Consider the following 24,833-nt stretch of genomic DNA (forward strand, 5'->3'; position numbering starts at 1 on the left):
GACATTTGCTGTTCCAGGGTTCCATACCCATTCCCATTCTTGCAGTAAAGCCCCCTTCTCCCCTCTCAGTCTGCAGGTTCAAGTAAGAGGAGACTCCACCCCTCCTACCTTCAGAGGTGGGCATGTGACCAGGCCTGGCCAATTAGAGTGTCTCATTTCCCTGGCCACAGCGATTGGCTGAGAGACGGGCCCATTTCCTGATAGAGTCAATGAGACTCAGTGAAAGAACTTTTGTTGATTCTGTTGAAAAGAGAGAACCTCTAGCCAGATTGTGGTGTCAGCCTAGAGGGGCTGGGTCCACTTCCGAGAGAGAAGAGGCCAGTGCCTCAGAGCAAGGTCACTACAGATGACACCAGAGTCAGGGGGAAGGAAGGAGAACGAGATGCAGAGTCCTAGATCCACCTCAACTATTCTCTTTACACTTTGCACTTAGAGGAGCCAATGAAACACCCCTTTTGTTTCAGTTCAGTTGTGGCTAAAAGATAAAAATTCTTACAGTCCCTTTAGCATATTCTTTGATAAAATTCTAAAGTCTAAGCCCCACCCCGGAAACATAATCAAACTACAGCAGCTGCCTTCTAAGTGGGTCTAGACACAACCCCCTAGCTCCATCTGTGACTTGGTACTTTGAATCTTTACTGTCATAGGATCTCCTAGGTTCATGCATTCATTCAACAAATATTTATTGAGCACCCATGATGTTCTGGGAATATTTATTGCTGTTTAATCACTAAATCATGTGACCTTGCTAGGCTCCTCTGTCCATCCATGGTCTACTTAGGAATTAAATTCTGCACATTTGCTTCCATCTTCTACTTCCACCAAGAGACCTAGGTTCCACAAGATCCTCAGTCTTTGAATATATCATTAATTATCTTATCAAACTATCATCTCATGAAGTAAAATAAACCAAGAATTTGAGGAAAATTATTAATTTGGCTTGAAATAAAAATTATCAATTGAGCTTGAAATAAGATTTCAGCCAATCGGGATCTCTCTTCAAAAAAAAAAAAAAAAAAACATATTTTAAGGAGAAGATACTGATTTTGAATTATTGCACCAACCAAAGATGGCATTCAAGATAGTCCAGCACCTATAGTCCAGGAAAGTTATCAGCTTCCTCACTCAGTCTTATTTTACACCAAGTCCCCATACATGTAATCATTACCAAGGCAAATAATTTGGTGCCCCTAAACACAAGAGTAATTTGACAGTACCTCTTCAAACTGATGTTTTAAGACTTTTGGTAAATATTCTTAGGGAGGAGCTAGAGCATCACATGGTGGGTGGGCCAAGAAGAGGTTGCTGACAGGGTTTAGCTGCTTCCTGACTGCCTCCAGTAACTCAGTTCTGGACCCAAATATACATCTTAGAACAAAAGCCCTGTTTCTAACCACACCTGCCCTCCTGTTCACTTTCCTCATTCTCTTGGGCTGATAAACTCCTACTCCATCTTCTGTTCCCAGTCTAAATGTCACTTCCTCTAACCAATCCCCCCAGTCAGAATTAAAGTTCCCAATTATATGGCCTCGTGACACCGTGTTTTGACTTTGGTCATACTGATTGCATTTATTGTTCTTTTTGTCATTGTCTGTCTTTCTCAATCATTCCCAGAGGACATGGAGTTTGTTGGTCTTGCTCTTGGCATGTGTCCCGGAACAGAGTAAACACACTGGATCAACTGATCCCGTGAGTCTATGACTCAAGGGGCAGGATTTTGACCTCCATGTGGGAGGATGACTGGGAAGGTGTTACAGGCCAGAATGTGGGGCTGTTGGCATGGAGGCTGGCAGAACCCAAAGAAGAGGGTCAAAACTGGGTCTTGAAAGGCATGATGATTTCTGGGGTAGGAGGAGGAGGCCAGAGGAGACTGAGATGAAGCCTGAAAGAGGAAGGAGGGAAACCTGCAGAGAGTAGAACACAGTTTATTCTCCTTATTGACAGCAGTTCTGCTCCATCAAGACACCGTGAACTCTGAGTGAGTGAACACTGAACCGCTGCTCCTACGTGAAATGCAGGACCCAGATCACACTTTCAACTCATAATCCCAACCTTGTCTCGCGTGTGGCTTTGTTTAAAGACACCTTACTTAATGTATATGGTTGATTCATTCACACTGAACTCACAGCCAGCAGCACTACAGCCCAGGACTGAAGGAAGCATATCGAACACACATTTTCCCCATTAGGCATGTCAGAGCCATCCTGTACTCAAGACCACGAGACAGACTTTCAGCTCTATGCTGGAGGGCCATTTTAAACAACAAAATTACCAACCAAAAGAACAAAAAGTCAACAAACATGATTCTGAAGAGGCCGCAAAAGAAACACATGTTTACAGTAGAAAAGCCGAAACAAGAAGGCAGTGTTGCCTTGTTTGACCTCAGTTGGAAACCGGTGCATCAGGAGACTCGCATTTTTCCTTGCTCTGCACATATCTGGAGATCAGAGTGGGAATGCCCTGAGTTTGCGGGGGTCTCAAATCAGTGTAAGCAAGTAACTTTCAAAGAATGAGAGTCAACTGTAACAGATGCTGAGATAAAAGACAAAAGCAAAGAAGGAAGGGATGGAAAACAGCATCAGAAGCTCAAAAGAGATGAGCGGAGATGAGGTCAGAAACAGGCTTTAAATTGGAGGACAAGTTCAGTCCCTAATGAGACACATGACCTTCAGTACATCACTTAACCATTTGGGGTTCATCTATACGAGGTGATTCCCTGGTAGCTCAGCTGGTAAAGAATCTGCCTGCAATGTGGGAGACTTGGGTTCGATCCCTGGGTTGGGAAGATCCCCTGGAGAAGGGAATGGAAAACCACTCCAGCATTCTTGCCTGGAGAATTCCATGAACAGAGGAGACTGGCAGGTTCATGGGGTCGCAAAGAGTTGGACACAGCTGAGCGACTTTCACTTCACTATTCAGTTCAGTCATTCAGTCATATCCAACTCTTTGCGACCCCATGGACTGGGGCATGCCAGACTTCCCTGGCCATCACCAACTCCTGGAGCTTGCTCAAACTCCTGTCCATCCTGTCAGTGATGCCATCCAGCCATCTCACCCTCTGTTGTCCCCTTCTCTTCCTGCCTTCAATCTTTCCCTGCATCAGGGTCTTTTCCAAAGTACTGGAGTTTCAGCTTCAGCATCAGTCCTTCCAATGACTATTCAGGACTGATTTCCTTTAGGATGGACTGGTTGTATCTCCTTGTTATCCAAGAGACTCTCACGAGTCTTCTCTAACACTACAGTTCAGAAGCATCAGTTCTTCAGTGCTCAGTATTCTTTACGGTCCAACTCTCACATCCATACTTGACTAATGGAAAAACCATAGCTTTGACTAGATGGACCTTTGTCAGTAAAGCAATCTCTCTATCTTTTAATATGTTTCTAGGTTTGTCATATCTTTTCTTACAAAGAGCAAGTGTCTTTTAATTTCACTTCACTACATGAGGTGAATTCACTACATGAAGTGAATTTCACTACACTAAATCCTAAAAGATGATGCTGTGAAAGTGCTGCACTCAATATGTCAGCAAATTTGGAAAACTCAGTAGTGGCCACAGGACTGGAAAAGGTCAGTTTTCATTCTAATCCCAAAGAATGCTCAAACTACCGCACAATTACACTCATCTCCCACGCTAGTAAAGTAATGCTCAAAATTCTCCAAACTAGGCTTCAGCAATACGTGAACCATGAACTTCCAGATGTTCAAGCTGGTTTTAGAAAAGGCAGAGGAACCAGAGATCAAATTGCCAACATCTGCTGGATCATCAAAAAAGCAAGAGAGTTCCAGAAAAACATCTATTTCTGCTTTATTGACTATGCCAAAGCCTTTGACTGTGTGGATCACAATAAATTGTGGAAACTTCTGAAAGAGATGGGAATACCAGACCACCTGACCTGCCTCTTGAGAAACCTGTATGCAGGTCAGGAAGCAACAGTTAGAACTGGACATGGAACAACAGACTGGTTCCAAATAGGAAAAGGAGTACATCAAGGCTGTATATCTTCACCCTGCTTATATAACTTGTATGCAGAGTACATCATGAGAAATGCTGGGCTGGAGGAAGCACAAGCTGGAATCAAGATTGCTGGGAGAAATAGCAATAACCTCAGATATGCAGATGACATCACCCTTATGGCAGAAAGTGAAGAAGAACTAAAGAGCCTCTTGACGAAAGTGAAAGAGGAGAGTGAAAAAGTTGGGTTAAAGCTCAACATTCAGAAAACTAAGATCATGGCATCCGGTCACATCACTTCATGGCAAACGGATGGGGAAACAGTGGAAACAGTGACTGACTTTATTTTTGGGGGGCTCCAAAATCACTGCAGATGATGACGGCAGCCATGAAATTAAAAGACGCTTACTCCTTGGAAGGAAAGTTATGACCACCTAGATAGTATATTAAAAAGCAGAGACATTACTTTGCCAACAAAGGTCCATCTAGTCAAGGTTATGGTTTTTCCAGTGGTCATGTATGGATGTGAGAGTTGGACTATAAAGAAAGCTGAGCACTGAAGAACTGATACTCTTGAACTGTGGTGTTGGAGAAGACTCTTGAGAGTCCCTTGGACTGCAAGGAGATCCAACCAGTCCATCCTAAAGGAGATCAGTCCTGGGTGTTCATTGGAAGGACTGATGTTGAAGCTGAAACTCCAATACTTTGGCCACCTCATGCGAAGAGCTGACTCATTTGAAAAGACCCTGATGCTAGGAAAGAGTGAGGGCAGGAAGAGAAGGGGATGACAGAGGATGAGATGGTTGGATGACATCACTGACTCAATGGACATGGGTTTGGGTAGACTATGGGAGTTGGTGATGGACAGGGAGGCCTGGTGTGCTGCGGTTCATGGGTCACAAAGAGTTGGACACGACTAAGTGACTGAACTGAACTGAACTGAACATGAGGTGCAAAACTGCCTGAAAATATCTGGTGTGCCTTTGAGTACCAGCTATCTCTGGATGGTTTTCAGTAGCCAATTTAACTCATGACCATCCAGAATCATGAGGCATTCAACCAATTCCATACTTCTTCACCAGGTATAACATTTTTATGGAAAAGAGGTAGTTTGAGTTTCTCCCCCTCAAGTCCCAACAGCCAAGAAGAAGTGAATGCACCCCATAAGCAACTCTTGGGACATCTGGAGAAGCACAGTCTCGTGACTTGAAGAGTCCCCAGACACTCAAGGAAGTGGTTGAGAATGACTTTGTGGTTAAAAAAGCCTGAGTTCAAAACCAGTCTCTGCCACCTTCCAGTTCTATGACTTTGGCAAGTTATTTAGTGGGCTGTTCTAAAGCTTTAGTTTTTCCATCTGAAAAATGGGGAGTTATTATTAAGACTAAATGGAATTATGTATGTTAAGCATTTAACAAAGCCTCGGACATAGCAAAGAGATTAAACATGACCTATTATTATTGACTATCTGAAGAAGGGCTCTTGTCTGTACCTGATGTGCCCACCTGACCATGATGGGACAGGGGAGAGAGGTCACCACATTCTGTGATTCCTGCTTGCCACAAGCCAAAGTCCAGCTGGGTCTAGACATGACTAAGGTCAGCACTGTTCTGGATCCTTCTACTACCAGGACTCATTCAGATAAAGGAATTTTCTCATTTTCTCTGGAAGCCTTTCCCTTGTGAAGGTCGTTTTTATTCTGTGTACAGAGTGTGAGTGTCTCCTTTATCTCCCCCATATTCTAGAAAAGCTGTTAAAGTCCCATCACCTCAGTGTTCTAAAGCCTGTATGTTTCTTCTTGAGCATGCCTTTTCTCACACCCTTAACTCAGGAATGGAGCTCAGGTCCCCAAACACTAAGTTTCTCATGGGAGCATTTCTGTAGTTCCCAAGAACTCAAAATAGCAAAACAATTCTCTTCCCAAATAACATTTGATATTTGCATTTTCCTCTGGCTAAAATCTGGCGGAATCCCAGAGAGAAAAAAATAAACTCATTCTAAAATTGCTCTTCGCAATCTGGGTCAGATGAGATAAAAGTAGAACCCTGAGGCTTGGCTCTCCTGAAACCTCCAATGATTCACTAATTCAGTAAAGCAGCCAACTCCTTGAATGTAAATACTTCTTTCTCCTTCTTCCGGGTTTAATGCAGAAACACCAGAGGCTCTTTTATTCAGGACTGAGGCCTGTCATAATTATGTCAAACGTCACTGCGTTTTTACACAACAAAGCTTGAGAGAGAGAGCTGGGCCCTGGTGCAGGGGTTAATATTATTTTATTGGTGACTTTTTTAATGTGTGTTACTAAAGGGAGGGTTTAAACATACACAAACATGCACAGAGGAAAGAATTCTCCAAGCTGGTATTTTCCAGCTTTGGGCAAAGGAGAGTATGGTCTTCTCCCCATCCCCCACCAACACGCAGAGCAGACTTACTGTCTATAGTTGTAGGCAATGTCAGCGAATTGCTTCCGTCTTGCTCGGTATACAGGATCTTTAAATCCCTAGGAAGAAAGGAGACACTTAATTTCTTTAGGCTTTGAAACCTGGCCTATCTACACATGCTATGAATGGGGGCCTTTGACCACTGACAGTTCATTTTGCCTTCCCCTGATTATACTCTGAAAATAAAGTCTCAGTTAATCTGAGCACAAATTGTCCCACAAGATATCATGAGTGACACATTACTAGCCACACTTTCAATGCAATGTGAGCTCTGCCTTGGGATTCCTAAGCGCAAATGGTGTCTGGGTTTTAAAGAAATCTCATCTATAGCATTTCAAATCTATAAATGTGCTGAATTAGGCAGAGTTCTTAGGATAAATGTCTATGAAGAAGATATACAATAGCCACTCAACTCCTGACCAATGGTATGAGTCCAGCACTGCCTCCTAACTTCTTGATAGACTAACAGGTAAATGCTTACTGGTATTGCAATTTTTAAAAATACCATTTATTCAGTGTCTATTATGTGTCAGTCTGTGCATGCTAGGAACTTGTAACTCTCACAAGAAACAGGTAAGGTAAACCAGTGTGATGATCCCTTTCTTTCCAGAATAAATGGTGGTTCAGAGAAGAGCAATCCAGTAAAGATAAATTAGGATTTGAATCACTCAGCTCCATACTAGTTTTACTTCACTTCAGGAAATGTCAGCCTTTACAACTTGGCAGGGGCCTGACTAACTAAGATTCTGCCCCAGGGCATAAAAAGGATGATAGTAGTCTCTCCTCTGAGGCTGACCTGGAGGCAGCCTTTCCCCAACTATTTGTAAACATTTCTGAGTGAAAAGAAGCCAAGAGTATCTTTCAGTGTTGGGGGTTGGGGAAGGTCACATCCTAGAGTTGGAGATGATCCCAATTGGTTAAAAGGACATTTTCCTTATGTTTTCTTCTTGGAGTTTCATCATTTCAGGTCTTAATTTAATGCATTTCAAGTTTATTTTTTGAGTGGTGTAAGACAGGGGTCTAATTTCATTCTTTTGCATATGAATATCCAGTTTTCCCAGCACCATCTATGGAAGACACTATCCTTTCCCCATTGAGTATTCTTCACTCCCTTATCAAATACTAGTTGACTATATGTGCATGAGTCGATTTCCAGGCTCTTAATCGGTTCCATTAGTTCATCTGTCTGTTTTTATGCCCATACTAAAATGTCTTGATTGCTATAGCTTTGTAATATAGCTTGAAATCAGGGCATGCATGTAATTCCTCTAGCTTTGTTCTTTCTCAGGATTGCTCCTTGATCTTGGCCTAGAAAATGAATTTTTTTAATATGACACCAAAAGCACAAGCAACAAAAGCAAAAGTAAATAAGTGGGACTGCATCAAACAGAAAAGCTTCTGCACAGCAAAAGGAACAATTAACCAAATGAAAAGGCAATCAATAAAATAGGAGAAAATATTTGCAAACTCTTCATCAGCTAAGAAATTAATATCCAAAATATACAAGAAACTCAAACAACTCAATAGACAAAAATCAAATAGTCTGATTTAAAAATAGGCAGAGGATCAGAATAGGCATTTTTCCAAAGAAGACATACAAATGGCCAACAGGTACATGAAGAGATGCTCAACATCACTAATCATCAGTAAGATGAAACTAAAATCACAATGAGCTATCACTTCATATCTGTTAGAATAGCTATTATCAAAAAGAGGAGTGTCGGCAAGAATGTGGAGAAAAGGAACCCTTTGTGTACTATTGATGGGAATGTAAATTGGTATAACTACTTTGGAAAACAGTACGGAGGTTCCTCAAAAAGTTAAAAATAGAACTACCACATGATCCAGCAATCCTGTTTGTACGTATATATCCAAAGGAAATAAAATCACTCTTAGAGAGGTACCTGCACCTCTATGACCACTGCATCCCCATTCAAACAGTCAAGATACAGAAATAAACCAAGTGTTCGCTGACAGATAAATGGATAATGTGGTACATATATACAATGGGATATTGTTCATCCATAAAAGAGAAGGAAAAACCTTCTGACAACATGGTGGAACTTGAGAGCATTTTACTAAGTGAAATAAGTTAGAGAAAGACCAAGTACTGTATGACATCACTTATATGTGGAATCTAAAAAGGCCAAATTCATAGGCAGAAAGTAGACTGGTGGTTGCCAGAGGGTGGAGAGTGGGAGAAACAGGGAGATATTGGTTAAAGGGTCAAACTTCAAGTTACAAGATGAACAAGTTCTAGGGATCTAACATACAGGATGATGACTATAGTTAAAATACTACGCTTTATACTTGAAGGGTGATAAGAGAGTAGATCTTAAATGTTTTCACCACAGGAAAAGTATGGTAATTATGTGAGAAGATAGAGGTGTTAACTAACATTATAACATATATAGTAATCACATATGGCAATCATTTTTACAATATACACACATATCAAATCAGCATGTTGTAAGTCCAAACTTACATGATGCTATATGTCAATTATATTTCAAAAAAGCTAGAAAAAAGGCCATTTTCCAAAAAAATGTGATTGTAATCTGTATTTTAGTTAAACAAGATGACCGGTGCCATCACTCTAGGACTTGCTTTGTTCCCTCCAAGCATCTACCAATAGACCATGCCCTCCAACACTTTAGCTTGCAATTTCTGTGTCCCACCATCCCTCCAAACCAAGGCATTAATGAATCAACAACAAAGGTTAATGCCATGGAGAGTAATATTTAAAGATTCTTTTTAAAGGATAAGTACACCCTGACTTTCAGATATTGTTTTCTGCTTCACTTGATTGGTTGGTTGGTTATTGTGTTCATTTGTTTTATAAAACCCAACTCCACCAGCAATTCCAAAGAACCAGGGGTCCGTGTATATAATGTAGTTTCACCTGAGTATCCATAGCATATAGAGTCTGGTTGGCATATGGAAAGAACCACCAACACTTGTTAAAGTAGAGAAGGAAGAAAAGGATAAGGGGGAGGGAGGGATAAAATAGCGGGGGAGAGGAAGGAAGGGGAGAAAGGAGTTCCCTAGTTTGTTTCCTTGGATATTTATATTTTTTTGAGAAAAAGAAAAATCTAAATGTTTCACACTGAAAAAAGGAAAGTAAAATTTCCATATTATTTAGTTTTTTACTCCAAAACTAAATCCCAAATTAAGCAATTATTCAGCTTGGATAATTGTTCAGTTATCCATAACATAGTTATTACAATGTGTAACTATAGTGTTTTCCCTCAAGCACTGAATGATTTTAAATCATTAACTACAGGCAGGAAAGCTTAGGAATCTGAAAACCTAAAACTACTGCTGGACCCAGTTCTTCTGGATGAAAGTAAGTTGCTTTGGGACAACACAGTAAGAAAACTGGACACTATTGGTCTTCCCTGGCAGTGCGCTGGTTAAGACTCCACACTCTCAGTGCGGGGGCCGTGGGCTCAGTCCCCCGTCAGGGAAGGTCCCACATGCCCTGTGGTGTGTCCAAAAGTAAATAAATAAAAATAAATTAAAGAAAATTGGGCTCTATCATTTTATCTCCAAGCAGCGCTAACAAACACTTTGAGGAACCCATCTACTGGGCTAAATGAAGAATATATCTCCACACTTAGACTCAAAATTTAACCTTAACGTTGTCAGTCATTAATGCTTGACTTACAGTCATCCTCACTACGAGTCCTATTTAATGGTCATGGCTTTGCCCAGTCCCTAAATACAAAGCATAGCATTTGCACTTGTAAAGTTGCCTTGGAGAATATCTATTTTTATATTTTGATATAGATATACAGAAAGTGAAGCCCATAGAGCCATTTGCCGAGGGGCCCTTAACTGCATGAAACAGCATTTCCACCTGGGTTTTCTGGTCCTAGCCAGGTGGTGAGATGTGGTTTGAAGTCTGAGATAGTTACCCAGGGAGAGGAGTGAAGAATTCAAATTCGCTTAACTGGTGGATTTCCACCTTATTATGCTGTCTCCAGAATGGGATGCCCATGACAATTTCTCTTACCATTTGGCTCATTTTTCTTTCACCTTCAATGTATTTTGTCTAGGTAGTTTCCAGATTTTTCCACCAATAAAAAAAAATAAAAGCTTAACATAAAATTGTATCTCCAGTAGGTAGAACTATGTCAGAGGGATTATTTAAATAGAATAAAAACAATGATAGAATGAATACACCCAAATCCAATCAAGGGTATGAGATGGGAACTCTTATCCTTCCGTGCCATTTAGGCTTCTAAATGTATTTTTAATGTGTAAAAATACACAGTATTTTTTTTACTGTGAATGTGGGTTTCTTTTTCCCTCCTTTTTTTTTTTTTTTTGCAGTTGGGTTTATTTTATTGTTTCATTTTTATTTATTTATTTGAAGTATAATTGATTTACAATATCATGTTAATTTCAGGTATGCACACAGTGATTCAGTTATACATTTATATATATGTATAACTGAATATATATACATACATATATCTTTTTCAGATTTTCCCCTTATAGGTTATTATAAAATATTAAGTATAGTTTCCTGTGCTATATAGTGGGTGAGTGAGTGAGTGAAGTCGCTCTGTCGTGTCCGACTTTTTGCGACCTGTGGATTGTAGCCTACCGGGCTCCTCCATCCATGGGATTCTCCAGGCAAGAATACTGAAGCAGGTTGCCATTTCCTTCTCCAGGGGATCTTCCCGACCCAGGGATCAAACCCAGGTCTCCTGCATTAGAGGCAGACGCTTTAACCTCTGAGTCACCAGGGAAGCCCATCTATTTTATATATAGCAATGTGTATATATCAATCTCTGGTGGCTCAGTGGTAAAGAATCTGCCTGCCAATGCAGGAGACACAGGTTCAATCCCTGGGTCAGGAAGATCCCATGGAGAAGGAAATGGCAACCACTCCAGTTGCCTGGGAAATCACATGGACAGAGGAGATTGGTGGGCTACAGTCACAAAAGAGACAGGTCATCACAAAAGAGCTGGACGCAATGTAGTGACTAAACTACAACATATGTTAATCCCAGCTTGAAAATTTCTCTTGGCATGCATGCTCAGTCACTTCAGTTGTGTCCAACTCTTTGCAACCGTATGGGCTATAGCCCACCAGGCTCTGTCTGCAGGATTCACCAGGCAAGGACACTGGAGTGGGTTGCCATGCCCTCCTCCAGGGGATCTTCCCGACCCAGGGATTGAACCAGCGTCTCCTACACTGCAGGCGAATTCTTTACTGCTGAGCCACTGGGGAAGCCCAATTTATCTCTACCCCTTTTATAATTAGAAAAAAAGGAAAATAATATTAAAAACCCAACTCAAATCACTATGGGAATGGACAGAAGATTGATACAGTGAGCTATATCAACACATCCAAATATAATATGATTATATTTTATATTGCATAATATTTTATATGCTATTATATGTCATTTATATAATTATGTATACTATTATTTTATAAAGATTTTCTATATGGGAAGTTTTCTAACTATGGCCTTTTCCAACTTCAAGTTTCTTAGGAGTTCATTATCAATGTACAAAAGAACCCTGCCAACTAGGCAGCACAGCCTTCTGTTCTGTTACCAGCAAAAGAGACCTGCAGCCTTGGAGCCCACCTCTCAGGCATTTGGCCTTGCATCCCCTGGCTGCCAGGTGGCCACAGGGCCCTGTGACCACGCGGAAGACACTCTGAATTAAGCTACAGTTGGTGATGACTAATCATCCCATCTCAATTTAGACTAATAGCAGCAATTTCGGTAGGACTGCATATAATTTAAATCACCCTGTCTCAATTAAGCTAATAGCAGCAATTTTGGTTGCACTGCATGTAACCAAGTATATTTTGACAGGAAAATATATTGTTGGTAAAGGAGTGGTGGGGGGAGGCGGAAGAGAGGCATAGTGGATGGGAAGATGGTGAGAGAAGTCTACAGGATGCAAAGTTGTAACATCACCCGCAGTCCACCTGGAATCTCTCACCTTAATCTCAGCAATTTTTTTTACTTGGGGTGTTGAACAGTATGATTTTGCTTCAGCAGGGTTGACTTATAGAAAGACTGAGTGAGTGCTAAGTCACTTCAGTCATGTCTGACTGTTTGCGACCCTGTGGAATGCAGCCTGCCAGGTCCCTCTCTTACATGGGATTTTCCAGTCAAGAAGGTTAGAGGAGGTTGCCAAGCCCTCCTCCAGGGGATCTTCCTGACCAGGGGATCAAACCTTTGTCTCTGGAATTGCAGGCAGACTATTTACCGCTGAGTCACCAGGGAAGCCCTTACAGAAGATTAGTAAGTAGCAAAACATTTATTTTATGATCAAGTTGCAGATGACTTCTGTCCAATAGAAAACACTCGTGGTCGTGACTCTGTTGTTTTATAGGACATTAATCACATGTACCCATCTTTGTAACCTCATTCCAGCATCCCATTTTTCAGTGACCATGTATGTTTTCATCTCTTATCTTCCTTTGCACTGTCCTTGTCATCTTATTGTTTTCCTTACTCCAGAGTCCATAGATCTTGGAGAGATGCTCACTATCTACCTATATGACAGTTGTTTTTAACTTTTTAAAAGTTATGCTTTGACAGAGCAGCTTAGTAGAAGCACAAGGAGTCTTTGATGACTCAACTCTCTGACTAATCCTTAGAACAGATCTTGACAGGACCCTGGGGTGGAGAAGGTTGGATGGGCAAAGGAAAAGGGAAAGAGAAGTATTGGAAAGATAGTCCTGCTTTCAGGAAAGAGCAAGGCTCTTCTTGGAGAGCAGGGAAACTCAGCATCTATGTTCTGGAAAGATTAAAAAGCAATTTGAGAGATTTAAATCAAGAAGTAGAAAGAGACACAGGAAAGCAGTTGTATCGGCTAATGTTTTCCCCACCAGAGAGCCTCCCCTCATGCAGACCTTCAGTTTAGAAGCAGGCACAGGTGCCAGGAAAACTGGAAGAGGGATCTGTGGGGTTAGGATCTGTGTGGCAGAGGCTGCTGGTGGTCCCCAAGATCTGAGCCCTCTTGCTTTCAGACAGCATTGCTAAACCACTGTTCCTGGTCTTTTTTTCAGGGAGCAGCAACCCTATGACTGAGCTGCAGGCAGTGGAACTGAAGTGAAGAGATGTGAGTCACCTTTCATCCTGGACCATAACAACCTCCCAGGAGCAATTCTCCCATGCCTGGCAGGATGGAGACGGCTCCCAGGATCCAGATGACGGTGCCACCACTAGATCGAAGGAGACTTGTTCTCTGTAGGACTGTGGGAGGAAATTTCCCTTTTGACCTACACTGGAAATGAACTTTTACTGGGTTAATTCATAGAGATTTGGGGGTTGTTTGAAAAGCATTTGGCCCTATTGATCAATACTTTGGTCACCGGATGGGAAGGGCCGACTCACTGGAAAAGACCCTGAGGCTGGGAAAGATTGAAGGCAGGAGGAGAAGAGGGCAGCAGAGGATGAGATGGTTGGATGGCATCACGGACTCAATGGACATGAATCTGAGCAAACTCCAGGGGAGAGTGAAAGACAGGGAAGCCTGGTGCGCTGCAGTCCATGGGGTTGCAAAGAGTCAGACACAACTTAGCAACTGAACAACAACTATTGACCTTGATACTAGAGGGCTCACCTCAGATCTCCCTCTTTCCACAAGTCCTCCCAAACCATTCTAGTCCACAGGGACCTTAGAACTGATAGTATGTACTATCTGACTCTTTAAACCTGATGTTTAATCATGTACTTTGTGTGTTATGATTTTACCAAATATTACTCAAACTATGTTTCATGGAACACTACCATTCAAGATAGTGTTGCTAGGTATTCCATGAAAAGGGGGTTCCATGGGTAAATAAATTTAAGGAACATTAGGTTGAATGGGTTTCATTTTTATAGGATTTTCCAAAGCCTCTAGTGAGATAATGGAACTTAAAGATGCTTAAAATGAGAGTCTAGAATACAGACTTCATCCCTTGATCATGAGAATTTTTTTCAAAGACTACAATTTGAGAACTAGGCAATGAATTTATTTCAAGCTGACACTGTGTTCAAAGTATAAAACCCAGTGCACACAATTCTGCAGCATCAGTATGAAAAACTTGACCAGGAGAAAGAGGTCAGGAGGAAGGCTTTAGGGAAGCCAAGATATGTGAGCTGGGCCTTAAAAGATGAAAAGACAGGTTTGCCAGCAGGCAAAGAAGTAAGAGGATAAGAAAAAATAACCCAGGGAAATGAAATGACATGGACAGGAGCACAGAGGCTGGGAGACGTCAGAGGAAGGAGAGCCCATTTTAGAAACGGGGATCAAACAGACCCATCTGGGAGACTTCCCTGGTGACCCAGTGGCTAAGACTCCATGTTCCCAATGCAGGGGGCCTCTCAGTTCGATCCCTGAGCACTAGACCTCACAAGACCCAAAGCGATCAAATTAATTAATGATCTAAAAAACAAAAACTAGACCCATTTGAATTCCGCCTGGCAGACTGTATCCTAGCCCCCTCTGGCATCCGTTTGGGAAGATTGGACACCCCTCCCCGCTCTACCCACGACCGAAGGCCTGTGGAAGGCAGGAGGAACCAGGTCTCACTAATCATTTCCACCCTCTTTCCTCTACACAGCCTGGGACGCAGTCCACATACATGTGAGGCCAGACAGCCCTCTGGTCTGAGCTGTCGCCTCTGAAAATGAGAAAATCCAATCCTCCCAGGGAGGTTATAACACTGAAATTTTGAACATGCGGGTAAAGCACTCAGCACAGTGTCTGGCATGCAGTCCTCACTGGAGAAACATCAGCTGTGAATATTATTTGCTTAATCAATGTTTGTGGAGGGAAGGAGGGTGGTGGGGGAGGCGGGAGAGAGCCGGGAGAAGAAGGCAGGTGAGCTGGCCCCTTCCCCAGTCCCGCCTGGCCGACGCCGAGAGGCAGGTGCCCTCTACCCTGCATTCGGGAACAAGTCTTCCTTGGCCTCCTTTCTCAAAGGGGCTGTTTTGAAGGCCCTGAAGTGAGAAGCTGGGCCAGGCGTCAGGGCGCCCTGCCAAGGGCAGAGGGTCAGCCTGAACACCAGGGGGACCGGGAGGGACAGAGGGTCCTTTCGGGAAGAACACCGAGCCACTCCCCGCGGCGAGGCCAGGCCCTGCGGGGAAGCACCCTGGAGGGGTTACTCTGTCCTTGGCCCGCGAGTTCCCCGGATCTGATGAGAAGTCACAGAACGGAACACAGAGAGCCTGGCCTCCTCGCCAGGGGGACCGTGTACCTGATAAATCGTATTTTTATGGTAAAAAGCATGACACGAAGAGGCCAGGGAGCCAAAGACACGGGCTGGGTCTGTAAAGAAAATGAATTCCAGGGAGTGTTAAGACCCGCCCCGACCGCCTCTGAGGAGACACGAGGGTAAGGAGCGGGAACGGGCCGTTTCTGAGGACTGGCCTCTTCCCCGCTGCTCCGAGGGAGCCAGCACGTGGCCGACGGAAGGGACACAGAGCCCAGCGGGAGGTGGGGAGCTTGGGGAGAGGGGAAAGCATCCCAGGGACCGGCTCAGGGTGGCCGGACAGCATTTCTGAGAAACGGAGTCTTTGGAGATGCTCATCTCCCTGGGCAGGAGGCAAAGTGGGTCTGCCCTAGACTTGTCACAGGGCATGTAGAGCATCTCCTTCTGTGCCCCCCCTTCCCCGGGTTCCACTCAGCCCTTTCTACCCAGGAAGATGGGATGAGATTCCAAATGCTGCAACTTTACCTCTAGCTTTTGCAGGGAGCAAGTGTTTAAGTCATAGATATGAGGAGCCCGAAATCCAGTTTCTGTTCTTAAATAATTTCACAAGAATCAAAGAAGCTCTGGGAAGTTCACATAAAGATGCACAGGCAGGAGGATTCACTGCCGAATTATCCTAAAATAATGAAACCTCCTACAAGCTTCCTGTTGGGGGAGGGTTAGTACACTGACTTAAAATATGTATATTCATGCTGTGTGTGTGCATGCTCAGTCGTGTCTGACTCTTTGTGACCCACAGACAGTAGCCCACCAGGCTCCTCTGTCCAAGGGATTTCCCAGGTAAGAATACTGGAGTCGGTTGTCATTTCCTACTGTCAGGGATTGTCCGGACCCAGGGATTGAACCCAAGTCTCCTGCATCTCCTGCATTTGGCAGGCAGAATCTTTACCGCTGCACCACCTGGGAAATGTCATGTGTGTCTAAATAAATAAATTAATAAAATATTGATGATTTTGGACAGTATAATAGGTGATTTTTTTGTTTTGAAGTATAGGAGCTGGGGGAAATTCACTTTTGCTTCAGCTTATAAAACACTTTCTCTGTGCTGAAAAAAAAATGCAGAATAGAACCAAGAGAAAAAAGAGAAATAACAGATTAGGGATGATCTTCGTATTCTTCCTCATGCTTTTCGGCACTTTTGAGTCCACTCTAAGGGGTTTACTATCTGCACTGGAACAAGCAACAACTGTTCATATTTTAAAAGGCTAGCCTGCCCACATAGCTTGCTCTGTCTCTGTGAAAGGGCCTGAATTTCTGACACTGGTTAGACTTCTGTCCTCAGGTACTATGAGCACAGATGGAACAGTGGAAGAATCCAAAGTTTAGGATGACTTAGGAAAGTCATTTACTCTTGTTGTGACTCGGTGACTCTGTCTGTATAATGGGAACATCAGCTTTGCTTACTGAAAAGAGCCTTTGTGAAGAGAAAGTTCACAACCTGCTCAGCTGTAAAGACCACATAGCTGAGACGGAGAAGAAAACAGAGTCCTGATAAAATGCTGAGGCTCTAAGCGAGTTATAGTAACCATTGCCAATGAAAACAGCCTCCAAGTCATTTAAGGATTGAGAAACCATTTGCCTGGTTGGAAAACAAATGACAGTCAACATGCAGATGGCATTTCTCACCTCCAGGCTGCTCCTTCTAGAGTCCTCTGCCCTAAAAAGGAGAATAAGACTCCAACCCTGGTCCTCTACTTAAAAATACTAGTGGACACAGGATACAGTCAAATGCTCTGTCTGACACATCAGGTCTTTTAAAATCTGACCATAACCCACTGCCCAGCTTCACCTCCTGACACTCTCACGCCTAACACCTCAACCCAGCCATTCGCCAAATCCTGCTGTTGTTGTTCAATAACTGAGTTGTTTCCGACTCTTGGCACCCCATGGACGTCAGCATGCCAGGCTCCCCTGTCTTTTACCATTTCCTGGAGTTTACTCAGATTCATGTCCAAATATTCCAGACACTTTCAGGACTCTGGGCCTTTGCATACGCTATCCCCTTGGCTCATAGAGCCTCTTGGCTCCTTATATGACGAGCATCTTGTTCTCAGGCTTTGAAATCCAGTTCCAGGTCACCACTCCCCACTGCCCCACTGTACCTGGTGGAGTTGTTAGTAGTTGAGTGTTGCCCAAGCACTTGATGTACACCTCTGTGGTAGGACCAAATCAGAAATAAAGGTGATTTACCTATGTGCATGTGTGTTTCTGTGCATGTGTGGATACACATCCCTTACATACATATATGATAAATAAATAATAGTGTCTGGAGGGTGATCTGTATTTGCTTCAAAGATAACCATGATAATGATGATGTCTAAGTAGACGCTCAGTACATGTTTGTGCTACAGGCAAAGACACACTGCTCCAAACGGGGCGGAGCCGGTGGAGAGAGGAACTCAGGGCGCCTCGTGGGCGGGGCCGCGGGCTCACCGGGTGATCTGCATCCAGCTCGGCTCCGTAGCTGAGAATCTGATTGGCAAAGTTGTCGAGTTCCTGAATGGTTCTTGGAAACCAGGGCACTGCAACAGAGAAAGGGTAAAGGCCTGATTCGCCGATGGTGAGACGTGGCCAAAGGCCTTGCCAAGATCAGGAGCAGGGTCAGCTCCAATGAGGCCAGCCCATGGTGCTGGCAAGTAGGGCCCCAGATAACCCCCAAAACCTATTCAAAAGTCAAATCTCATTTTCCTCGGAAACCAATTTTATATATTGATTGGCTTATTCAACACTGAAGTTGAATAAGCCAGTAACAAAACCTGACGATAGCTTAAGCATATATCACGATGGTTTGATAGACATACACATTGTTATGGATTCCCCCCATCTGGTTAATTAACACATCCATCACCACACATATTTATCTTCTGAGCGTTCTATTCTCTTCACAAATTTCAACAATACACTACAGAGTTATTGACTACAGTCACCATGTTTTACATTAGATCCTCAGACCTGATCCATCTGTTTTGGGGGCCATTCCACATGGCACATGGGATCTTAGTTCTGTCACCAGGGATTGAACCCGTGCCCCCTGCATGGGAAGCACAGAGTCTTAACCACTGAACCGTCGGGGGAAGTCTCAAACCTCATTCATCTTATAGCTGAAAAGTTTGTACCCTTTTACCAGCCTGTCCCTATTTCCCCACCATTAAGCCCCTGGTAACCAGTTACCTACCTTATGCTTCTATGAGTTTATCTTTTTATTCCTCTCTTTTTGAAGATTCTACATATAAGTGATACCATTCAGTATGTATTTTTTTTTCTGCCTCACTTATTTCACTTAAAACATGTTCCCTCAACTATTTCCTTTCCTGGATATTTTCTCTGAATGATCTCAAAATTCATCTCTTGTCACGGCACAGTGGAGTGGTATTTGATGGTTTACTTTAGCAGCAGACTATTTCATGTGATGTATACTCCAGATATATTTTGGAATAGGCATTCTATGCATGCCACGTTGCTTCAATCATGTCTGACTCTTTGCAACCCTATGGACTTTAGCCCACCAGGCTCCTCTGTCCATGGGATTCTCCAGGCAAGAATACTGGAGTGGGTTGCCATGCCCTCCTCTAGGGGATCTTCCCAACCCAGGGATTGAAACCACATCTCTTATGTCTCCTGCATTGGCAAGTGGGTTCTTTACCACCAGGCTTCTCTGATAGCTGGTAAAGAATCACCTGCAATGCAGGAGACCCCAGTTCAATTCCTGGGTCAGAAAGATCCACTGGAGAAGGGATAGGCTACCCACTGCAGTATTCTTGGGCTTCCCTTGTGGCTCAGCTGATAAAGAATCCGCCTGCACTGCAGGAGAACTGGGTTCGATCCCTGGGTTGGGAAGATCCCCTAGAGAAGGGAAAGGCTACCCATTCCAGTATTCTGGCCTGGAGAGTTCCATGGACTGTACAGTCCATGGGGTCAGAAAGAGTCGGACACCGCTGAGCAGCTCTCACTTTCACCTTCTTTCAGCACCACCTGGAAAGCCTGTTCTATTGTAAGCACCAGTAAGCCCAAGAACCCTCCTCTTGCGACCCATCTTCCTTTCATGTATCTCCCTCCCAAGGGCCTCCAGGAAACCTTGCAAAATCTTTTGATGTCACAGCCATGGTGACATGGAATAAACACCACCCAGCAGTTTGGGATTTGACGATGCTCTGCAGTACCTAAAACCCACAGGCTTGCTCTGAAGCAGTAGCAGTACAGTAGGAGAGAAGGTGGCGTCTGAATGGCGTGACCCACGTGACTGGGTCCTGCAGAGCAGGTGGGAGCACCCAGATCTCTGTGGCCTTCAAGAAAGACGGCACACCGAGAGTGGAACTGTCCCAGGAATGAATGAACAGAGATGAGGACATTTTGCACTGTAAGTTCCATGAACTTAGCAACCAGACTGCACTGTAGTTCTATGTGCAGAGAGGGAAAGGAGGGAGGAAATTTTAGGGGAAAAGATGCTAAACTTGCAGCCAGTTGGGTCTGCCTTTTAGAACCCAGGCTCCAGCTGCCTACTCACCTTCTCTGTGTCTTAGTCCCAACTCCGTAAAAATAGCAGCAACAATAGGAAGCATCGTAAACATATTTTGAGGTTTTATCATATGCCAGGAATTGTCCTTAGCATTTTTGGTGAAATATGTCCTTTAATCTGGGGACTGCTGTGAGGCTGTGAGGAGTAAATGAGAACGTAGGCATAGGATGCAGCCCAGCGGCAGGATGATAAAAGGTAGCTTTCCACTGCTTACATGTTTCTGTCTGGCTTTGCTCGTCAGGCAGGAAAGAACATGCATGCCATCTAGTGGTCATACTGGGGAACTGTCACCCATGGTATACACATTAGAGCATCAGACAGGAAACAGCTGCATTCTATCTGATGATTCTACAAGATGATTATGTGAACGCAAGTAATAAAGGTCCACTTAACAGCCTTCTTTCCATAGATCTAAGATGCTAATCTTTCTTCCTCCTGTGTTAGTAATAAAAGCTAAATAACACTGAGTATCATTCCAAATAATTTACTTAGTATTTGTACTATTGGTGGGTACTATTGTGTGTGTGTATTATTGGTGTGGGTACTATTTATGTGTGGGTACTATTTGATGAGTTGGATCATCGAAAAAGCAGGAGAGTCCCAGAAAAAACATCTCCTTCTGCTTTATTGACTATGCCAAAGCCCTGTATGGATCACAACAAACTGTGGAAAACTCTTTAAGAGATGGAAATACCAGACTACCTGACCTGCCTCTTGAGAAACCTGTATGCAGGTCAGGAAGCAACAGTTAGAACTGGACATGGGACAACGGACTGGTTCCAAATCGGGAAAGGAGTATGTCAAGGCTGTATATTGTCACCCTGCTTATTTAACTTATATGCAGAGTACATCATGAAAAATACTGGACTGGATGAAGCACAAGCTGGAATCAAGATTGCCAGGAGAAATATCACTAACCTCAGATATGCAGATGACACCACCCTTATGGCAGAAAGCAAAGAACTAAAGAGTCTCTTGATGAAAGTGAAAGAGGAAAGTGAAAAAGTTGGCTTAAAACTCAACATTCAGAAAACTAAGATCATGGCATCCGGTCCCATCACTTCATGACAAATAGATGGGGAAATAATGGAAACAGTGACAGACTTTAATTTTGGGGGCTCCAAAATCACTGCAGATGGTGACTGCAGCCATGAAATTAAAACATGCTAACTCCTTGGAAGAAAAGTTATGACCAACCTAGACAGCATATTAAAAAGCAGAGATATTACTTTGCCCACAAAGGACCATCTAGTCAAAGCTATGGTTTTTCCAGTAGTCATGTATGGATGTGAGAGTTGGATGATAAAGAAAGCTGAGCACTGAAGAATTGATACTTTTGAACTGTAGTGTTGGAGAGGCCTCCTGAGAGTCCCTTGGACTGCAAGGAGATCCAACCAGTCCATCCTAAAGGAATTCAGTCCTGAATATTCATTGGAAAGACTGATGCTTAAGTTGAAACTCCAATCCTTTGGCCACCTGATGCAAAGAACTGACTCATTTGAAAAGACCCTGATGCTGGGAAAGATTGAAGGTGGAGGAGAAGGGAACAAGAGAGGATGAGATGGTTGGAAGGCATCACTGACTCAATGGACATGAGTTTAAGTAAGCTCCGGGAGTTGGTGATAGACAAGGAGGCCTGGCATGCTGCAGTCCATGGGGTCACAAAGAGTCAGACATGACTGAGCAACTAAACTGACTGAACTGATTGTGTGTATGTTAATTGTTCAGTTGTGTCCAATTCTTTGAGACCCCATGGACTATAGGCCGCCAGGCTCCCCTGTCCATGGAATTCTCCAGGCAAGAATACTGGAGAGGGTTGTCATTCCCTTCTCCAGGGGATCTTCCTGACCCAGGGATCGAACCTTGCATTGCAGGTGGATTCTTTATTGTCTGAGCCACAAGGGAAGCCTGGGATACTATTGGTCTCCCCATATTGAAAATGAGAAAACCAGGATACAGAGAGGTTAAGCGATAAACCCAAATACACACACTGCTAGGAAACAGTGGATTCAAGATTCAAACCTGGGCCTGGATGATGTTGTGGTCTCAGGTCTGGACCACAAAACCCCTCCTGCCAGGTAGGGGGGTGGGGAGCACAGCAGTTGGGAGAGGGGCTGGCTCTGGAGCCTGACTGCTTGGTTTTCTTTACAGGGTCCCACCTGGAGGTCTACACGCCCCCAAGCCCAGCCAACTTCTCAAGGTGGACCCCTTCAACAGTAATAATAGGAACAGACGTTGCGGTAGTCATTCCAGCTAAGACTCAGAGCTCTTGTTCTGTGCCGGGCGCTGTCCTAAACACTACATACCCTTCCTCACCCAATTCTCATACCAGCCCCATGAGGCTGGTGTTATTATCACCCCCATTTTCAGAAGAGGAAACCAACGGGCAGGGAGGATAAGCCCCTCCACAGACCCCCGCTGTCCCAGATGCTAGACTTTGGAGTCTGGGGTGACTCAGCCCCGCATTCAGCTCACTGAAGGTGAGACCTGACTTCCCACTTTGTCACTTGAATTCTCTCCAGGCTTTTCTTTCTCCTTGAATCCAGGGCCTTGCATGAAGGATCTCTGTTGTCAGCACTGAAAATGGGGCCTGTTCCCTCCACGGGTCTGGGAGGGCATGAGGAAGGACGCCCTATTGTAGTCGGTCAGGACTCAGGAGCCCTGAGGCTCCTCTGAGACCCTCTAAGACCCTGGCTGCTTCTCGAGTGTGTCGCTGCCCTGTCACTTCTCTCCCAAGGCTGCCTGTCCCTGCTCATTCACAGCCTCTGTTTCGCCAGAAATTTATCCATAATTCTGGCAATAAGAGCTGCCCTTGGAGATACAGCAAGCCAGCCTTTCCTCACTGCACCATCTTCTGACTTGGGGGACCCTTAGCCCTGCCAAAGGAGTTTTCATGACTACGTGTTGAGCACTTACACTACCAGGCTCTGGAGGCTGAGGAGCGAACACAGTGGATTCTTCACTCCTGTGGGGCTTACATCTGAGAGAGAGACAAGGAATAAGCTATAAATAAATTTAAACATATAACAATGCCAGGAAGTCCCTGAAGAAGAAAAAAAGCAGTGCCACGGAATAGAAAAGGAACAGGATACTATTTTATATAATATCTCACGGCTCCAGACCCCAGGGCGAAGGTCAAAGAGACATGACGTGACTTTGCCATGGCTCAAGGGGACTGGAATAGCCAGAGTTTGTCCCCAGCCCAGAGCAGCGCCCCCGTTTCTCAGGAGGAGACAATCTAGCTATGGTTAAGGCCCTGATTACACAGGCAGACAACCTAGGCTTGAATGTGGTCTCTGGGGCACCCAGGACAAATAATTAACCCTGCTTTAGTCTTCCTACTGGTAAAGTGGGGATAATAAAGTACCACTTTATAGGAACACATAAGTTTAAAAGAGTTAATATGTGTGATCTGTTGAGAACAGAGTCTGGCACATAATAAATACAGATTCATGTTGGAAATAGGGATTCCCTGATGGCTCAGTAGTAAAGAATCCGTCTGCAATGCAGGAGATGCAGGAGATGTGGGTTCGATCCCTAGATCAGGAAGATCCCCTGGAGGAGGGCATGGCAACCCACTTCTGTATTCTTGCCTGGAGAATCCCATGGGCAGAGGAGCCTGGCGGGCTACAGTCCATAGGTTTGCGAAGAGTTGGACACAACTGCAGTCACTGAGCACTCATGCGTGTTGGGAATACTGGGGCTTTGGCTCCAGATCACCACGAGAAAGAGAGTATGAACTCCGAGGTTTCCCAGGACCTTTATAGGTTGTGTTTTTATACTATGCTGTAATCTAGGAAGTGTGCAATAGTGCTACCTCTGAAAAAGCAATGTATATATCTTAATTAAAAAATATTTATTTGCTAAAACTGCTAAGTATCATCTGAGCCTTCAGCAAGTCATAGTAGTAACATCGCTGATCTCAGATCACCATGACCAATAAAATCATGAGAAGGCTGAAATACTGTGAGAACTACCAGCGTAGGATACAGAGACAGGAAGCGAGCAAACGCTGTTGGAAAAATGAAGCCTATAGACTTGCTCCATACAGGGCTTCCACAAACTTGCCATTTGTGAAAAATACAGCACCTGTGAAGCATGGTAAAGCAAAGCACGATAGACGAGGAACGTCTGTACTAGGACTGTCCCGCTACAAACTCCGGGGACTTTGCTTTTGTTTTTACTCTGCCCTTAATATAATACAGGGAGCAGAGCATAAAGTCTTCCAGCGAGGCTAGGAATCCGTCCACTTACTCTGTTGTGTAACTGAGCAAGCATTTTATCTCTCAGAGCCTTAGGTTCTTTAACCACAAAATGAATTAAAACTGTCTTTCCATATTATTGCATCATTACACACGTTAAGGTGGTTCAGTGGTAAAGAATCCGCCTGCCAGTGCAGGAGCCTTAGATTCAATCCCTGGGTCAGCAGACGCCCTGGAGGAGGCAATGGCCACCCTCTCCAGTATTCCTGCCTGGGAAATCCCATGGACAGAGCAGCCTGGCGGGCTACAGTCCTTGGGGTCTCAGAATCGGCCACAACTGAGCACGCACACACTTATGTTAAATGCTATAGGAAATGGGACACGTTTTAGCAGAGCGACTGGCCACAGTAAGTGTTCCATTGGCATTAACCACTAGGATGGGAAAAGCTCAGCAGTGATGAGGAAGAAGGAAAAGGAATGAGGGGA

The 24,833-nt window shown here is 44.0% G+C and overlaps 1 protein-coding gene across 1 annotated transcript in view; it reads right to left on the reverse strand.

Annotated features, from left to right (window-relative positions):
* PAH (phenylalanine hydroxylase) overlaps window positions 1-24,833 on the reverse strand; it is a 79,123-nt gene that overhangs the window by 20,096 nt on the left and 34,194 nt on the right. Inside the window, exons 4-5 of the mRNA XM_043441224.1 lie at window positions 18,063-18,151; window positions 6,383-6,450 (exon numbers count right to left, since the gene is read on the reverse strand). Coding sequence (XP_043297159.1) covers window positions 6,383-6,450; window positions 18,063-18,151 — 157 coding nt within the window. The remainder of the gene's footprint in view (window positions 1-6,382; window positions 6,451-18,062; window positions 18,152-24,833) is intronic.

The sequence above is a fragment of the Cervus canadensis genome, chromosome 21 (assembly GCF_019320065.1).
Source record: "Cervus canadensis isolate Bull #8, Minnesota chromosome 21, ASM1932006v1, whole genome shotgun sequence".
Classification (NCBI taxonomy): Eukaryota; Metazoa; Chordata; class Mammalia; order Artiodactyla; family Cervidae; genus Cervus; species Cervus canadensis.